This window comes from Dromiciops gliroides, chromosome 4 (genome assembly GCF_019393635.1).
Source record: "Dromiciops gliroides isolate mDroGli1 chromosome 4, mDroGli1.pri, whole genome shotgun sequence".
Lineage (NCBI taxonomy): Eukaryota > Metazoa > Chordata > Mammalia > Microbiotheria > Microbiotheriidae > Dromiciops > Dromiciops gliroides.
Window position 1 is genome coordinate 152,880,239 of NC_057864.1, and position 18,529 is coordinate 152,898,767.

Consider the following 18,529-nt stretch of genomic DNA (forward strand, 5'->3'; position numbering starts at 1 on the left):
AAAAATCTATGTCTTTTTTTTTTTTGAGGCAATTGGGGTTAAGTAATTTGCCCAGGGTCACACAGCTAGTAAGTGTCAAATGTCTGAGGCCGGATTTGAACTCAGGTACTCCAGGGCCAGTGCTCTATCCACTGCACCACCTAGCTGCCCCAGAACTTCAAAAATCTAACCATAAAATAAATAAGAAATAATTTAAGGAGATAAATAGAATCTTGAAAACATTAGATATGATAGACCTATGGAGAAAATTGAATTAGATAAGAAAGGAATATCCTTTTTCTCAGCTAGACATTACACCTTGTGACATATAAAGTTTAATGTGGTCACCTATTTACTGTCCCTAGTGTAGGGAAAATTAGCTGGGGTTTTTAATATATTTGTTACTTAGAAATTAGAGGCTACTGCACCAGTCTGGGCATTAAGCATTTATTAAAGTATATTAGATATTAGTAAAGAGAGAACATGTGCCTCTGAAAGATAGGAAAGCCTAGCTAGGATCTATGGGAGAGGGAAGAGAAAAAGAGCCGCCTTTACCTACAAGTCTTAGGCCAAAAAGAGGAAGTTCCTGTCCCTGTCGGAGCAGAAGCTCCCTGTGTGTCTGGAAGAGAGATGGCCCCCCACACACTGCTACAAGCTAATTGGCTGATAACATTCAAGTCCATTGATTGACATGACTTGAAGGTGGTCCATGAATAGAACATGCTGAGGTCAGAGTTCAGATCCTCTGCAGGGAACAAGGCTTTGTGAGGTAACTTCCTGATGCTGGGGTGACCTTAAAAAAAAGTCAGCCAGGGTCCCTGGTAATAATTTTCTCACAACCTTCATAAAATTTAACCATGTGTTAGGGTATAAAAACTCATAAAGAAATGCAGAAAAGCAGGAAAATTAAATGAACATTTCTAAAACCATAACAAAATAAAAATTAAATTTAATAAAGGGCTATGGAAGCATAGATTAACAATTAATTAGGAATAATATAATAAAATTCTAAAGAATGAATGGGTCAAAGAACAAATCATAGAAACAATAATTTCATTAAAGAGAATGACAGCAGTGAGGCAACATCCCAAAATTTGTGGAATACAAACATAGCATTACTTAGGGGAAAATATAGATCTCTAAATGTTTAGATTAATAAGAGAGGAAGAGCAGATTGATGCATTGGGGGATTGCAATGAAAAGAAAATAGGAAAAAGAACAAATTAAGAATCACCCATTAAATACCAAAATGGTAATCCTAAAAATAAAAAAAAATGAGCATAATTGAAAGTTTAAAAAACCGAATGAACTAATAAATAAAACTAGTAGCAGTTTTATATATAAAAGAAAACAATAAAATAGACAAACTCTTGGTATTTGATATAAAGAAAGAAGGAAACCAAGTTGCCAGTATAAAAAAATTAAAAGCATACATGCACCACCAATGAAAATGAAATTAAAGTGATTATAAGAAGCTATTTTACCCAATTATATGCCCAATAAATAACAATTTTTAAAAAATGGATGAATATTTATGAAAATATAAATTTCCCAGATTGACAGAAGAGCAAACCAAATATTGAAATAACCCTTTCTTAGGAAAAGAAATTGAACAAGTCATAAATGAGTTCTCTAAGAAAAAGTGCTCTGGACTAGATGATTTTACAAGTGATTTCTAGCAAACATTTAAGAAAGAGTTAATCCCAATACTACATAAACTACTTGAAAAAATAAGTAAAAAAGAAGTCCTAGTAAATTCCTTTTATGAAACAATTGTAGTTTTGTTACCTAAACCAGGGAAAGCACAGAGAAAGAAAACTGTAAACCAATTTACCTAATGAATATTTGTGGAAATTTTTAAATAAATTACTAGCAAAGGATTATAGCCATACATCACAAAGATCACATACAATGATCAAGTGGGATCTATACTAGGAATGTAGGACTGGTGCAATATTAGGAAAACTATCCCTATAATTGACCTCATCAATAAGAAAATCCACAAAATACAATTACATCAATAGGTGCAGAAATTTTTTTTTTGACAAAACACAACATTTATTACTATTAAAAACATGAGGAAGTATAACAACAAATGGACCTATTTTATAATAAATATTTTAATTTAAATTTTGGGGTTCCAAATTCTATTCCTCCTTCCCTTGTTACCCTTCCCCCTCCTTGAGGCAGTAAACAACCAGATATAGTATTATACATGTGCAGTTATGTAAAACATTACCATACTAGTCATTTAATACAAAATAAAGTGAAAAATGACATGCTGAATTCAGTCTGTGTTCAATCAATATCAGTTCATTCTTTGGAGGTGGATAGTGTGCTTCATCATCAGTCTTTTGGGATTGTCTAAGATCATTGTATTGTTGGGAATAGTTAAGTCATTTACAATTCTTCACTGAATGATATTGCTGTCACTGTGCACAACTTTCTAACCTGGTCCTGCTTACTTCACTATACATCAATTCATATAAGTCTTTCTAGGCTTTTCTGAAATCATCCTGCTTGTCATTTCTTATAGAACAATAAAATTCCATTACAATCATATACCAAAGCTCATTAAGCCATTGCCCAATTGATGGACATTCATTTGTGAATAGGTCTTTGTTAAAATGATAAGTAATATCTATCTAAAATCAAGAGTCAATATTATCTGTAATGAGACAAACTAGAAACTAAAGATCAGGGGTGAAGCAAGGATTTCCATTATCAACACTATTCATTAATATTGCATTAGAGGGACAGCTAGGTGGTGCAGTGGATAGAGCACTGGCCCTGGAGTCAGGAGGACCTGAGTTCAAGTCCGACCTCAGACACTTAATACTTACTAGCTGTGTGACCCTGGGCAAGTCACTTAACCCCAATTGCCTCACCAAAAAAAAAATTATATATATTGCATTAGAAACCCTAGGTATAAGACAAGAAAAAGAAATTGAAGGAATAAAAGTAGACAATGAGGAAACAAAGGTATTGCTCTTTTTAGATGGTATATTGGTATGCTTAGAAAATCCTAAGGAATCAAATAAAAAATCCAAAGTGGCAGGATATAAAACAAATTCATATAAATCATCAGCATTCTTGTATACTACCAAGAAAATCCAGTAGCTTGTGAGAGAAAGAAAAATTCCATTTAAATTAACTACAGGCCATATAAAATGCTTGGTAGCCTATTAGCTGAGATCAAATCAGTGTCTATATGAATACAATTACAAGACACTTTTCAAACAAAGAAAGACAAATTTAAACAATTGTTCCTGGGTAGACTGAGCCAATATAGTAAAAAAAAAAAAAAAGACAATTTGACCTAAATTAACTTACTTATTCATTGCCATACCAATCAAACTATCAAATAATTCTTTTATAGAGCTAGAAAAAATAAAAATAATGTGGAAGAACAAAAAGTCAAGAACAAGAAAGAAATAAAATTTTTAAAATGTGATGAAAGGAAGTCTGGCAGTACCAGATTTCAAACTGCTTTCCTAATTGATAATCATTAAAACAATCTGGTACTGGCTAAGAAATAGAGTACTGGATCAGTGAAATAGATTAGGTACAGCAATAAAGGACCATAGTAATCTAGTATTTGAAAAACTAAAAAAATCTAATCCTGGGGACAGGAGCTCACTATTTGACAAAAATTGCTTGGAAAACTAGAAAGCACTTTGGCAAAAATTAGGTATAAACCAACATCTCACACCATATACATATATATATATATATGATTTAGACACAATGGGTGATATCATAAGTAAATTAAGAAAGTGTGGAAAAATGTACCTATCAGAACTATGGATAATGAAATAGTTTATGACCAAACAAGAAATAGAGAAGATCATGAAGGTCAAATAGATTATTCTGATTACATGAAAATAAAAAGTTTTGCACAAAGAAAATCAATGCAGTGAACATGAGAAGGAAAGAAGAAACTGGGTCAGGAGAATTAAAAAGGATTTTCTCTGATAACTACTTCATTTTTCAAATATATAGGGAACTGAGAAAATTTATAAAAATAAGAGCCATTCTCCAATGAATAAATGGTCAAAGGATTTGAATAGGCAGTTTTCAGAAGAAGAAATCAAAGTTACCAGTAGTCACATAAAAAATACTCTAAGTCACTGTTGATTAGGAAAATGTAAATCAAAACAACTCTGAGATACGAACTCACAACTATCAGATTGGCTAACATGACAGAAAAGGAAAACGAGAAATGCTAGAAGGGATGTGGAACAATAGGTACACTAATGTTGATGGAGCTGTGAATTGGTCCAAGCATTCTGAAGAATAACATAGAACTATGCTAAAAAGGTCTATCAAACTGTGTGTACCCTTTGACATAGAAAAAGTCACTGCTAGGTCTATATCTTGAAGAGATGAAAGAAAAGGAGCAAAGATTTAGTTGTACAAAAATATTGATAGCAGTTCTTTTTGTTGGGGCAAAGAATTGGAAATTGAAAGGATGCCCATTCATTGATGAATGGCTAAACAAATTATGGTATATGATTGTGATGAAATATGATTGTGCTATAAGAAATGACAAGCAGAATGGTTTCAGAAAACTCTGGGAAGTCTTATAAAAACTGATGCAATATGAAGTGAGTAGAACCATGAGAACATTGTATATAGTAACAGTAATATTTTAAAGTTGATTATGAAAAAATTAGCTACTCTGATGAAGGCAATTATCCAAAGCAATGATGAAGGACTCATGACAAAAAATGCTATCTACCTCCAGAGAGAGAACTGATAATCGTTGAGTGCAGATTGAAGCAAACTTTTTTCACTCTTGTGTGTGTGTGTTTTCTCTTGCAACATGGCTAATATAGAAATATATTTTGCCTTCACATGTAAAATTAATGTCATATTGCTTACCTCAAGAGATGAGGGAGGGAATTTATAATTTCTCAAAAACAAAAGTTAAAAGTTTAAAAAATTGTAATTAGGAAATATTTAATGAAATAAAAAATATTTTTAAAAGTGGTAGGGAGCCACACATATGACAAAAAGGCATCTCCAAACTATTGGCCTTGAAAGCCTTTTTTCCTTTATTCAACCTTCACGAAGCTTAAGATAGGGGCATGGCATGGGTAATGGATGAACTCAGCTGATCTGGCTCTTCAAGGAATATTTCCACTAGGAAGTGGACTTTATCTTTGTGGGGCATAGTCAATATGACTGGTGAATCAGCTGCTATGCTGCTTGCTTTATTACTTCACTAGCTCTTCAGCAGATTAAACTTTTGCTGGACTTGGCTGCTCAGCTGTATTCCTGAAATCTCTTCTGACCATGCTTGTAAGATTGCTGTTTGAGTGTGTTCATCTCAGGGACAATGCTCACCTCCTGTGTCTATAGCTACTGGCTTCAGTGGACTCTGCTATGGATTCTGGTCATCAGTATAACTTCTGATGGGACCCCCAAATCTCCTTGAGTCACAAGGTTGCCTGGGTCCTGCTATCATAGAACACCTGTTCAACTAAGATCAGTAAAGAATAAACAGAAAGAGATCAGGGTAACCATTTGCTCATAGTCCCCATGTCCAGGTGGGAGATAGCCTCCCACACAACACAAGTCTCAGGAACAGCTCAAAGTAGTCCTGCCTTGCTTGCAGCTATAAAATAGATGGTGAGAGATTCCCTACAAATTATAGGGTAGAAGATAAAAGCCTTTACAAATTGATGCCAAAGTAAAGAGTAAGCCACAAAGGGCTACTTTTTTCTTTCATTGAAGTATTTGTATATCCTGGTATTCTCATTAGATTGAAACACATTATTATCAGTTCTTGTGATAACATTAGAGAAACTTTGTTCACCCACATCCTGAATTTTAACAGGTTTGGTTCTATGAAAATCTTTTGAAGTTTCTCTCTTCACCTACTGCCATCTCTACCAACCATATGCTACTTAACATGAAAGAAGACCCTGTAGCCAGACAGTTTTTGGCTTCCCCACTATGCCATACTGTCTGTCATAGTGTAGTTTTGGGGACAGATGGCTGCTGAAGGGTCATGTTGGGCAGAGTTGTTTCTGGGAAGACCAGAGTTAACTGTCATTGACAAGTTTCCAAGGGGAGGAGCAACAGCACACATTGGGGCAGAGTCCAATAAAGGACTGTCTTCGGCCCCCAACAAAGGACAAAACCTCATTCAGAAGAGGGGATACCAGAAAGCACTTCTCTGAAACTGTGAGGAGGAATCTATCAAAGAAAGACATTGCTATCTGGGCTCAGGTACTGGAAAAACAGAGATGGTGAAGGTCTAGGTTTCAGGCCAGGCTCAGCCCCAGGGTAAAAAAAGAGTCCAAGGAGGAGGATCTAGACAGGGATAAGTTGGAGCCACTTACACTAGCTTCCAGTAGTTAAATGCTCAGTCTGTGCATTTATACCTTGGAAATCTAGAAACACTATAAGTCAGGGGTTGATTTATTGTTTTGTTAATGGCTTAGATTTAAGAAAGTGATGGAGAAAATGTGAATAATGAAGATAAAACTTAAAAGTGTGTCAGGCACATAGAATATGGCATTATATTATATGCCAGACATACTTTACCATATGTGTATTGTACACACAGACATACACACACATATGTGTATAATTATTTATTCCCTGAGAGCTGGTTGTTAAACATTTACCACCCCACCTATAGTATGGACCAGTATAGGAGGCCAAGGCTCTCACTTACTCAGGACTTGTTAGCCTGAGGCCAGTGACTAAGGAAGTAGTGTGGGAAATGGGAGATAATGGTCTCTGGTCTCTCTTTTCAGTGACAAATATTTGCCTTTATAAAGATAATGATCTGTCTTTCTGCATTGCTATTTCTGATGTTGGTGACCAAAGGAGGTAGTGCTGGTAAGTCAGATTTCCTCTTAGTACACTGTCCTCTTCATACCATGGTGTATTTGTGGAAAGCATTAGAGAGACAAGGAAGGGGTATTGGCTTTAGGGTGCTGGGCCCTATATCTGGTCCCCATATCCGATCTCAGATTTGAGATAGGTGATTTCTCAGTACTGGGATAAGTTTTGAAGAGGGAGGAAGTTTGGGTACTGTCCCAAAGGCATGCAGATGGTTGAGTGTGAACTATATCCTAGGGGAGGAATTAAGGCTTTTCTCAGTACCTCATATTTATTAAGGCTACATAGGGCTGGATGCTTTACTAAGGAAGTTAGAATTGGATATGATCCCTGATCTTTTCCAGACAGACAAATGAAACCAGGACCCTCTGCTCTGTGGTGGGAGCTTGCAAAAAAACAGCACCTGAAAGCATTCTCTGTATGTTTTTGCAACTCAGGTCTCTCTCTGACCCTACAAAAGGCCTGTGCTTCTTCCCCTGAATCTGTCCCTCGAAGCTGCAAGGAAATCAAAGAGAGCTGCCCAGAGTCAGATGGTAAGTGAAGAAAGGGTCAGGATGGTCCTTGGGTGACTGGGGTTCTCAACAGTGCAATCTGAATCACATTTCAGCCCATCTCAGTCCAATTTTGGAAAGCAAATGTTTTCCCAGGAGAATAAAGCCATAGTGGAACTTCAGCTGACTTAAGCCAAAAAGTCCAGAAGCTTATAAAAATCTTATTTATCCTCAAACTTTTCCTATTTTATTTCCTTCTACAGTCTTAACTCCTTTGTCTTCTCTTCATTGACTGCTCTTGTTGTTATAATTATTGACTTATTTTTTCTTGGCCAAGATACTGTAGTGGTTTTCCATTTTCTTCCCTAGCTAACTTTACAGATGAAGAAACTGAGGCAAATAGGTTCAGTGACTTGTCCAGGGTCACATAGCCAATAAGTGTCTGAGACCAGATTTGAACTGAGTAAGATGAGTCTCCTGATTCCAAGATCAGCACTCTGTCCACTACACAACCTAGCTGTTCCTTGGCTGCTCTAGAGCCATAAAATGAGAGAGAACTGAGGAACACCATTTCTATTTTGTCCTGGGGTCCACTTCCTGTGCATTAATCCAGGTTGGAGCCTCTCAGGTTAGGGACCTTTGAAGCAAGCTTAGAGAACAGAGGCTTCAGGATCAGTGACCCCAAATGGGAGAGAAGCTTGGGAAGTCAGGGGTGTCTGTACCTCAGGGCTAGTATTAAAATCTCTGTGATCCTGAACTTCACAGCAACAAGATCTCAGTGCTAGTTCAGGCCTGCAAATCACTAATATTATTCAGTCCATTCCTTGCTGACTTCTATAGGAATGGGCAAGAGAAAGCATGTGTGACATAGTGGAAGAAATGCTAGACTTAGAGCTAATTAATGTCAGTTCAGAGTTTGTTCTGACACTTAATCAGCTGTATGACTATAGTAAGTAACAATTTATCTAAGCCTCAGGTTCAAAATCTGTAACATGAGAATAGCAATACATGTACTATCCATCTTGCTGAGTAGTGTTTAAGAAAACTATTAGTAAACTCATGAATACTATATAAATAGAAGTTATGAAGGCGTAGAAAACAATCACAAACAACAGATTTCCAGATGGAATTCTTGTTTCCAGGCCTTGCATCAGCCTCAGCTCAGAATCATTCTCCCAGATTCAGGGAAAGTAGACTTTCTCCAGTAAAAAAAATGTCTCAAGGCCAAGTCTGGGTGAATCCTGGAAGTCCTTGGAATCCTGGTTTTTAGGCCTTTTCCTGTCCCCAAGATTACTCATGTGCTGTCATGTCACTGTGAGTGAATCTGTGTGGCTTTGTCCTCTGCAGATGGCCTGTACTTCCTCCAGACTGAGAATGGAAACATCTACCAGACCTTTTGTGACATGTGGTCTGGAGGAGGTGGCTGGACCCTGGTGGCCAGTGTGCATGAGAATCACTTGGCAGGGAGGTGCACCCAGGGGGATCGCTGGTCCAGCCAGCAGGGTAACTGGAAAGACTACCCTGAAGGTGATGGGAACTGGGCCAATTATGCCACCTTTGGATCTGCAGAAGCTGCTACCAGTGATGACTACAAGGTATGTATGCTCAGCATGCCTGCTAGACCCTCTCAGTCTGAATGCCAAATGCCTCTTGTTTTAATGAGTTACTTCCAGATGAATCCTGAATTCTCACTCCTTGGGGTTTTTGGTCTTTGATTATTTATGGAAGGAGTGCTGTCTGCTGGGACCAAGGTAATTATTTTTGTGGAGGAGTAATTAGATGTCTTTGATTTGACCAGAGCATCTAGAAGCAAGAAAAGCAGGTGATAAGTAAATAGTGGTTCATTTAAGTTTGATGTCAGAAAAAATGCTTCCTAAAAATTAGAATTGTTTAAACATGAAATGGTTTGCCTTGAGAGGTGGTGGATTCCCTTTCATTGAAGATCATTAAGCTAGACAACCTCTTGTTAGGGATGTTATAGAAGGTAATCTTCTGTGCATGGGTTAGATAAGAGGTCTCTTCTATCTCTCAAATTCTGTGACTCCGTTTTGTAAGCTTTGTCACACATGTGATCAGTGGGACCCCAAAGCTCACAGTCTAACAAAGAAGGGACTTTTCTTCAGTCCAGTCTTAATGTAACCTCCTGAGAAGACCATTGAGAAGATAGAATTGATTCTGTAACATTTTTATTGATTCTAAATGCAGTTCATTGATTTTTGTCCATTAGCTGCCTAAAGTCACAGTTCTGTCTCTGAACTTAGTGCAGAAATTCAGCTGGTCTGTTACGAATTAGGTTAAGACATCCAGTCCTTCTGCTAATCACTGTTCTATTGTTGCCTCAAGGAATTCTGCTGCCTTTGGGGGATGAGGGTGGATACCCAAGGAGTCTGGTCTAGAATCTTTACACCACCAAGCTATCCTTCAAGGAAGTCTGGTTTGCTTTCCAGAGAAGTCTGTCCCACTATCTTTTATCCTTGCAGGTCAACTCAAACAATGAACTCTTCTTAGTCCCCGCAGGAAAGGAGGGGGGTTGTTGTTATCCCCACACTCCCAGAATTGAACCAATCATACTATCCCCCATGCCTCAGCTAAGTAACCAATCATGTTGTCCTCAAACACATGATGTCACCAGCTCTTTTCTGTTCTTTATTTTAACCTTATAAAAATGCATTATCTTTTTAAAATTTTTATTCTTTGTCGAGTTGAGGCAAATCCATTGACCCATTCAGGGCAGGTAGCTTCCCTACGAATAATGAAATGTTACCTTGCTCTGAGAGAATGTGCCTCAGACTACCTTTGTTGAATTTTACTCATGACAATATTGAACTAAGGTTCCTGTTGTCCTCCAGAACCCAGGTTACTATGACATCCAGGCCAAGGACCTGGCCATCTGGCATGTGCCCAACATGTCTCCCCTGGAGCAATGGAGGAATAGGTCCCTACTGAGATATCGTACTAACAGTAGCTTCTTCAAGAGTCTGGGAGGGAACCTGTTTGGCCTCTATCAGGTAAACTGGGTTCCCCGGGCTGGGTGGATGGTGGGCATCCCTGAGAAGTGGGTTCAACCAGACCCCCAAACACCTGTCCTCATGGTGTCACTTTCTGTCTCCTGAAGAGGTACCCAGTGAAATACGGGATTGGCAAGTGTTGGAATGACAATGGCCCAGCTGTACCTGTCATCTATGACTTTGGTGATGCAGAAAAAACTGCCCAGTATTACTCTCCACTTGGCCAGAGTGAGTGATTGATATATGAACTCTGTTATCCTCATCCCTCTGAGCTTTGCACTGTACTGGTGACAGGCCCATAAAAGGAACACCGTAGTTTTCCTACATTCCTCGGTCAAGCAAGGGGACTTCCCTGAGGCCCTGGGCTTGGGTAAAGTCTCTGGTGATGTCTTCAACTTGTCTTGATGTATTTTGTCTGTGGTTGTAAAGCTTCAGTCCCTGTTCCCAGATGGGCTTGATCTAAATTATTAGAGTGTCAAGTCATGGTCTGAGTTCTAAGGTACATCATTCAGTGAACTCCAAGGCTGCCCCTTCAAAGTTAATTTCTAAAGTTTTCCCTTGCACAATGATCAGCCAATACTTTTGTGTCTTACCAGAGGAATTTGTTGGAGGCTTTGTCCAGTTCCGGGTATATAATTATGAAGGAGCAGCCAATGCCCTGTGTCCTGGAATGAGAGTCACTGGATGTAACACTGAACATGTGAGTCCCAGGACCCATCAGAGGGTTTGGAGAGAAGCAATTCAGGAAGCTCTGAGCCTAGTGGTGCCAAATTAGAGGCTCACAACAACTCTAGCTCTTTTCAGTCCATTGAAGGGAGAGAGACAGATACAGAGATGGAGAGACAGAGAGAAAGAGAGCAACAAAGAGAGATTGACAGAGAGATGGACACATAGAGATACAGAGAGAATTGGAAAGAAAGACAGAGACAGAGAAAAAGACAGAGAGATAGACAGAGAGATAGAGAAAAACAGAAAGGCCTGAGCCAATGGGACTAATTAGAGCAACAATAATAAAAGCTAGTGTTTTTATAGTGTTTTAAGATTTGCAAAATGCTTTATACATATTGTCTTACTTGACTTTCACAATGACCCTAAGTAGTAGGTGGTATTCCCACTTTACTGATGAGGGAACTAAGATGGAGGGGGTTGCATCGACTTGCATAGAATAGTAGAGCTAGGAAGTGACCAAGCAGAATTCACACTCAGGACTTACTGACTCCATGTCCAGAACTCTAGCTAATATGGTACCTCACAGCCTCCCTTGGATTATTGCTGGCTCCTTTCTTTCAACATGCCTTCCCCTTCCAGGCTGCAGATGCTTAGTACATTTAGGGAATAAATCTCCTAGTGTTGGGCAGAGGAAGTGGCTGAATGTCAGAAGAAGAGCTACAGGTCATGTTGGAAAAGGTAGACAGAGTCTACTTACTCAGGAAGTAAGTCTTCTGGGTGGTGTGGTGGATAGAATGCTTCAACTTGAGTCATGCTACACCTGAGTTCAAGCACAGCCTCAGAAACTAGCTGTGTACCACTGGACAAGTCACTTAACCTCTGTCTCAGTTTCCTCCTCTGTAAAATGGGGATAATGATAGTTCCTACCTCTAAGTGTTGTTAAAAGAATCAAATGAGATAATTGTAAGGTTCCTGACCCAATGCCTGTCACATAGTATTCTGAGGGCCGAAATTTAATATACAGAGCATTAATTGGGTGACTCGCCGAAATATTGGGGTCCTGGAAATATGAGGGACCTTTAGGTTCAAAGCTCCCTCCCCTCTGAACTGCCCTTTTAGATATTTCTCCCAGGCCAATAAGAAAGGAGCCTTACAGCTTCTTTTCCACAAAAGGATCAGATTTTATTACTTGGGAATTAATTAAACAACAAAGGTGAAATTAATAAAAAATCAAAGATAAGGAAATAGGGGAAAAAGAAATACAGATAAATCCTCTTAACTCTAACCTAAAATCTATACAATCCCCAGATTATTTCCAATTGAGCTAATTCAAAGGAATGCAGGGTTTTCTGTGTTCACTCACCAAAACCTGGAAAGTCTGCTAGCTTTCTCACATCACCAGGAAACCGAGAAGAGAGAGAAAGAGTGCTGCCGAGCTCGAGTGTTCTTCAAGTGCCTCTTTGCCTCCCCTCAGAGAGCTTTCAATCTCCCTCCCCCAAAAGGGGAGGTCCTTCAAAACTGCCTATGGAGAGTTCTCCTTTTTTTTTTTTTAAACGGGGCAATGGGGTTAAGTGACTTGCCCAGGGTCACACAGCTAGTAAGTGTCAAGTGTCTGAGGCTGGATTTGAACTCAGGAACTCCTGAATCTAGGGACGGTGCTTTATCCACTGCGCCACCTAGCCGCCCCCGAGAGTTCTCCTTCTGACCTCATTAACATATATAACTTCAGGGTGGGCCAGGTGTGGCCCCTCCCAAATGAGTAAGCTAAAACTCCAATAATTTTTTACCACAAATAATTTTTACCACAGTATGTGCTTTATCTATGTTAGATGGTATGAATAGTAGCTGAAGTATGTAAACCCTGGGGCAGTTAGCCAGCTATTAGTTGATCTTCTATAGTTCGGGTCAATTGGTTTAAATGTAGAGATTGTAGCAATCCACATGGTTCAGTAAATGTGGAGGAGTGAATTAACCTGTCATGGAGACTTGTTCTTTTTTGCCACACTGCAGTGAGGCTTGGGGCTAGAAAGGGATTTAGGATCATAGGACTCAGAGGTCATCTAGTGCAAACCTCTCATTTTACACATGATGAGAGTGAGGGGCTGAGAAGTTAAGTGATACAGGTCACCAGTGGCAGAGGCATAATTTGACCTTGGGTCCTCTCACTTCATGTCATTACTCTTTCCAATGGGCCATCCTGCTATCTCCAACATAAAGCACTTATGACAGTGCCTGGCACACAGTAGATGCTATAGTAATGTCTATTCCTTCCCTTCCCTCTCCTTTCTTTCCTGTTTTTTGTTTTGTTTTGTTTTGTTTTTTTAGAATTCTTAGAGAGCATCTAGTTCAATGGAAAGGCCATTTATTAACCAGCAGTATTACATAGCCCCGAAAAGGGCCATTTCAGTGCATATTACTAGATGGAGAGGCTACACTCCCCTTGTCTGACCACAGTGGGAACATCATGTTCCATTTCATGAGCCTCATTTTAAGAATAAAGGCAAATCCAGGGGCAGCTAGGTGGCGCAGTGGATAGAGCACAGGCCCTGGAGTCAGGAGGACCTGAGTTCAAATCTGGCCTCAGACACTTAACATTTAACTAGCTGTGTGACCCTAGGCAAGTCACTTAACCCCAATTGCCTCACCAAAAAAAAAAAAAAAGAATAAAGGCAAATCCAAACCTGTCCAGGACAGGTTAATTAGGATGCTGTGGGATCAGGAAATCCCAGGATCCTGGAATGAAGGGCCCTCAGAGACACTTATTCAGGTACCTTTATTTCATAGACAAGGAAACTCATATAAGGAACAATGGAAGGGAAGGTTGATAGAAAAGACTGGGAGGTAACTGATAGTCATCTTGAAATATTTGAAGTTCTATCTTATGGAAGAGGACCTGGATTAATTTGTGTTTCCTCTGGAAGCTGAACTAGGTCCAGTGGATAGAAAGCATAGGGAGGTATTTTAGCTTAAAGGAAGTCAAGACTTTCTAGTGTTGCCCAATCATGGTGCTGGCTGGCATGGTACCCATATCCCTGCCCCTTCCCTTGCTCCCTTCCTCTCTTCTCTTCTCTTCTCTCTCTCTCTCTCTCTCTCTCTCTCTCTCTCTCTCTCTCTCTCTCTCTCTCTCTCTCTCCTCACTTCCTCTCCCCTTATTACTTCTCTCTTCTCCCTCCTGTCTTCTGTCCTCTCTCTCTTTTGTTGTATACTCTCTCTCTTCTGCCTCCTTCCCTCCTCTCTCTCTTCCTCTTCTCTCTCTGTCTCTCTTCCACTTCTCTCTTTGTCTCTCTGTCTCTGTTTCTCTCTCTCTCTCCCCCCCCCCCACCACCCTATCTCTTCCCCTTTCTCTATGTCTCTTTCTGTATCTGTCTGTCTCTCAGCTGTCATTCATGACAACCTACTCTCATGGGTGCAAGTCTGGAGGGGTACCCCAGAAAAAGGGGCCAACTAGACCTGGCATATTGATGTAACTCATTATCAGGGTTCTAGAGGTAAGACTGGTATAGGGGAATACACTCTTCTATTCTCCACTATAACTCTCCTGCCTCCACCAGAGTGCTTTCCAAGTCACAAAGACACCTTTGATTCAAACTTTAAATATTTCCTAAATAAGAAGGCAAAAGAAAGAATAATCATCTGGTAACATTTATTCAACAGAAGGAAAAATCAAGGACTATACAAAAATTATAGTATACCCTTAAACCTGAGTCACAGTCATCTACCAATATATACAATGTGTTTGGGAAAGGGGGCAGGCAGTAATGAGAAAGAAAGTGAATGCAAACTTCAGAAATCTAGCAATGAGAGCTAAGTAGGGAAATCATATCCACATGCCTGGGAGAACTCATAGTTCTGGGCTTCAGGTTTTGATGCCCTTGGTCTCTTTAGGGAACATCTTGCTCCCTCAGTCACCTGCTAGGTGGGACCATTTCTCTTTTGGGCCTCTCCACTGTCCTGCTTCATGAAATCCCTTCTATATTACTGTTGACTTGTGGGAAGACTGTGAAGCACTTTTAGTGAAATAGCGGGATTTCAGCTCTTTTTGTGACAAACAATTCCCTTAAGCCTGGGGTCTATAGAGCTATGCAAGAATGCTTTCTGGGCTAATGATACCCTCTCCAGCCAGAAAAGACAGTAGAGGATAATTTCATTGAGACACTGTCTAAAAGGTTTCCATTCTCTCAAATTGTGTGTGCTAAAGGACAAGGCAGGGAGCCCCAGATAGATCATTACCAACCAGAATAGATTCTCTTTTCCTCCAACCATCTCTCAGTATCAGAGCTTTTCTCCAGTCAGTTTCCAGAAGCAATGAATGCCTTCCCCATCCAACCTACTCCAGTCCATCCTTACATCTGCAGTGTTTGTTGGCTCTAAGTTATTTTTTTTTCAGCTGTCAGCTTGGTTATATTTTTCTTTGTCTTAGTCTCTTCCCCACTTACTCTTGCTTCTGAGCTCCTTTCTTCTGTGTGAGTATTCTCTTTAAAGTTAGCATTTATTCAGGCTTTTCATTGTCTGTACATCTGCTTCAAAGCAATGTGCTTCCTGGTGTCAATCAAGGAAGATTAAAAAAGTCATAATTCACATTTCTCTCAGGCTTGAGACAAATATTAATTTTTCAATCATTCCAAACAGCCCTTTGTTGTCATTTTCCAGAAATAAAAACCAAAGTCCTGAAAGAAGCCATATTCAGATTAGCTGCTGAGAAACACTGCATTGTAGCTCTCTTGTATCAGTCTGTGCTCTTGCTCTTTAGTTGTCTTTCAATAGGTCCTCTCATTAGTTATATAGGAAGTACCCCTCAACCCCCACTTCTTCTCTCCTGATTTTCTCACATGAATGTTCATTTTCTGGCCTTTTAGACTAACAAAATGCCCATTTCCAAAAGGGACAGTACCTTACTTTACAGTGGGCTCCCTCATTTAAAGGGGAGTACTCATCACTCAAAATACATCATCAGATGTACCACTTATCAGGAAGATTATGAATGTGTTTTCTACAGTAAGTGGGAACTAAGATTAAGGGACCTTTATGCTCCCTTACAATTCCAATATTTTATGTTTCCTTGGGGCTTCTCCCTAACCTTTTCCTTCTGAGAATGTAGACCTTCTATCTTGACAGATCTATTCATCCATCCAATGCCATGTCTTCTAGCTTCTCCTTCACACAGTGCTTTTCCATTTCTCGATTAGAGTGATAATAAGATGCCAAAATCTCAAGAGACAATCCATCCGGTTATTACCTATACCTCAGTTTGGAAGGAGGGAAGAGCTTCCTAGGGATGCCAGGTCCCTTTCCATATTTCACAGTGGCTCTAACACTGGGGCATAGACTTTGGTCACACTGAATCCTAGTCGAGAACCATAACTTCTGACTTGGCAATGTAGCTTTCTGGGCATCTGCAAACTACCCATTGCTCTGGGTTTGGGGGCATCCCAGAAGGAGAGAGTATACATATGTGTGATCTCAAGGTGACTAGGCACAGGGTGAAAGCTATTAATGAAATTAGTCTTTTTAGGAGCCATTTTCCCTTCAAATGCATCAGATATGAAGATTGTATACTTCTAAGCCCATGTTTTCTTTAAAACTTGGCAGATGGGGGCAGCTAGGTGGTGCAGTGGATAGAGCAACCACCCTAGAGTCAGAAGGACCTGAGTTCAAATCCGGCCTCAGACACTTGACACTAGCTGTGTAACCCTGAGCAAGTCACTTAACCCTCATTGCCCTGCCAAAAAAACAAAAAACAAAAAAAAGAAAGAAAGAAAAAAGAAAAAAAAAGAAAACTTGGCAGATGATAGAAATGAAGCTTCATGGGAAATCGTTAACCACTGGTATCCACTTAGTATCAGTTCTGTGCAAAGTCTTTTATATTTAATGTCCAACCTTTGATTTCATCTGCATGGGAATTCCTGGCATGAAAACACCCTCCACTGATTCAGATAATTGTCTGTGGTTTATACTCTGAGAGTACTGCCTAGGAATACTAGAAAGATAAACCATGTGATCATGGTAATACGTCTAGTATGTGTCAGTAGCAGGACATGAACCTGTAATCCCAAGGCCAGCCTTTTGTTCGCTGTTCTGCTGTTGCCTATGTGCAAGAGACTAGGTTATAGAAAGAAAAGATTGCTCTTGTTTACAAAGAGATTATAATCTATGTGAGGAGATAGTAACAATGAAAGGGAGCTCATGATAATTTTTAGTTCACTTATTTAGAACTTGCAATGACTTTTGAAGTTACCTAGTCCAATGTACTCATTCTTTTTTCTTAAAATTAGTTTTCCTTTTTATTCTGAACTTAAAAACCAAGCAGAATGTCTAGTACAAGTCATTCTACAGAGGAGTAAAATGAGTCCCAGAGAGGAGAAATTGACTTGAGAAAGGTCACACAGACAATAAGGAAGAGAGCCAGAATTCAAATGAAGAATCCAAGGGTTTTCTCCTGTGTCTGGGAGTAGGTGGATGTGTAACTCACACTAGCTGAAAGGATCTCCAAGGCCTGGCTTGTTGGGGAAGGCTTCCCATAGGTGGGAGCTTTTGAAGTAGGTCTTGAGAGTAATCATTATATATAATTAAGGAGGAGAGGGTAGACACTATAGGCATGGGGACAGCCAGCATCCTGAGAAATGATTATCAATTTGTAAGTTCCATATATATTGCTGAGAATGAGGGATTCCATACATTTCCTTCTCTCACTCCATATGGTGATCCTATGGTTCTTTCATTGTCATCTTTCTCCTTTGCAGCACTGCATTGGTGGAGGAGGATTCTTTCCAGAAGGGGCTCCCAGGCAGTGTGGGGATTTCTCTTCCTTTGACTGGAGTGGCTATGGAACTCATACTGGTTATAGCAACAGTTGGGAGATAACAGAGGCTGCTGTGCTCCTGTTCTACAGATGACCATTGTGCCATTTGGAAACTAGATCTTTGCAGATTCAAGAATGGGTAACCTCCTTTCCTGCTGAGAATCAACATGAGATGGTTCCTTAGCATTTGGAGAGAATAATAAATCCCATTAAATCATGATTCTTGGTGCCAGTGTGACCTTGTACAAGTCTCTTAGGTCTTCTGGGCCTTCTTTTCCTTATCTGTTCAGTGAGAGAATTGGCTTAGATATGCTCTGAGGTCCCCTCTAGCTCTAGACCTATGACACTATGATCCTAAGACCCTGGCTGTAGAGTTGAAGCATCTATTAAGCACTGACTATATGCCAGACACTGTGCCAAAGGCTGGAGAAACAGATACAGCTGCCAAACTGTCGTCAGACTCAATTGTAATGGGCTTCTATAGCCTTTGAGGTTACTTCTGGCTCTAAATCTCTGTGTTCCTTCCATTAATGTATCTGTTCCCAGTCCATTCTTTGAGGCTAGGGACTAGTTTCATTTCTCTCTTTGTATCCCCAGAGTTTAGTCCAATATCTTGCACATAGTTGATGATTTTTTCCATATAAATATTTTATTATTTTCCAGTTATATTTAGAGATAGTTTTCAACATTTGTGCTTATAAGATTTCTAGTTTCAAATTTTTCTC

General features: G+C 39.6%; 1 protein-coding gene across 1 annotated transcript; it reads left to right on the forward strand.

Annotated features, from left to right (window-relative positions):
* The first annotated feature begins 6,715 nt into the window (after positions 1-6,715).
* Positions 6,716-17,898, forward strand: LOC122725482 (intelectin-1-like). Its single transcript, XM_043962606.1, is given in 8 exon segments — positions 6,716-6,769; positions 6,771-6,834; positions 7,275-7,370; positions 8,676-8,923; positions 10,178-10,336; positions 10,444-10,564; positions 10,933-11,036; positions 17,746-17,898. Coding segments are annotated over 8 exon segments (999 nt in total).
* The last annotated feature ends 631 nt before the right edge of the window (positions 17,899-18,529 follow it).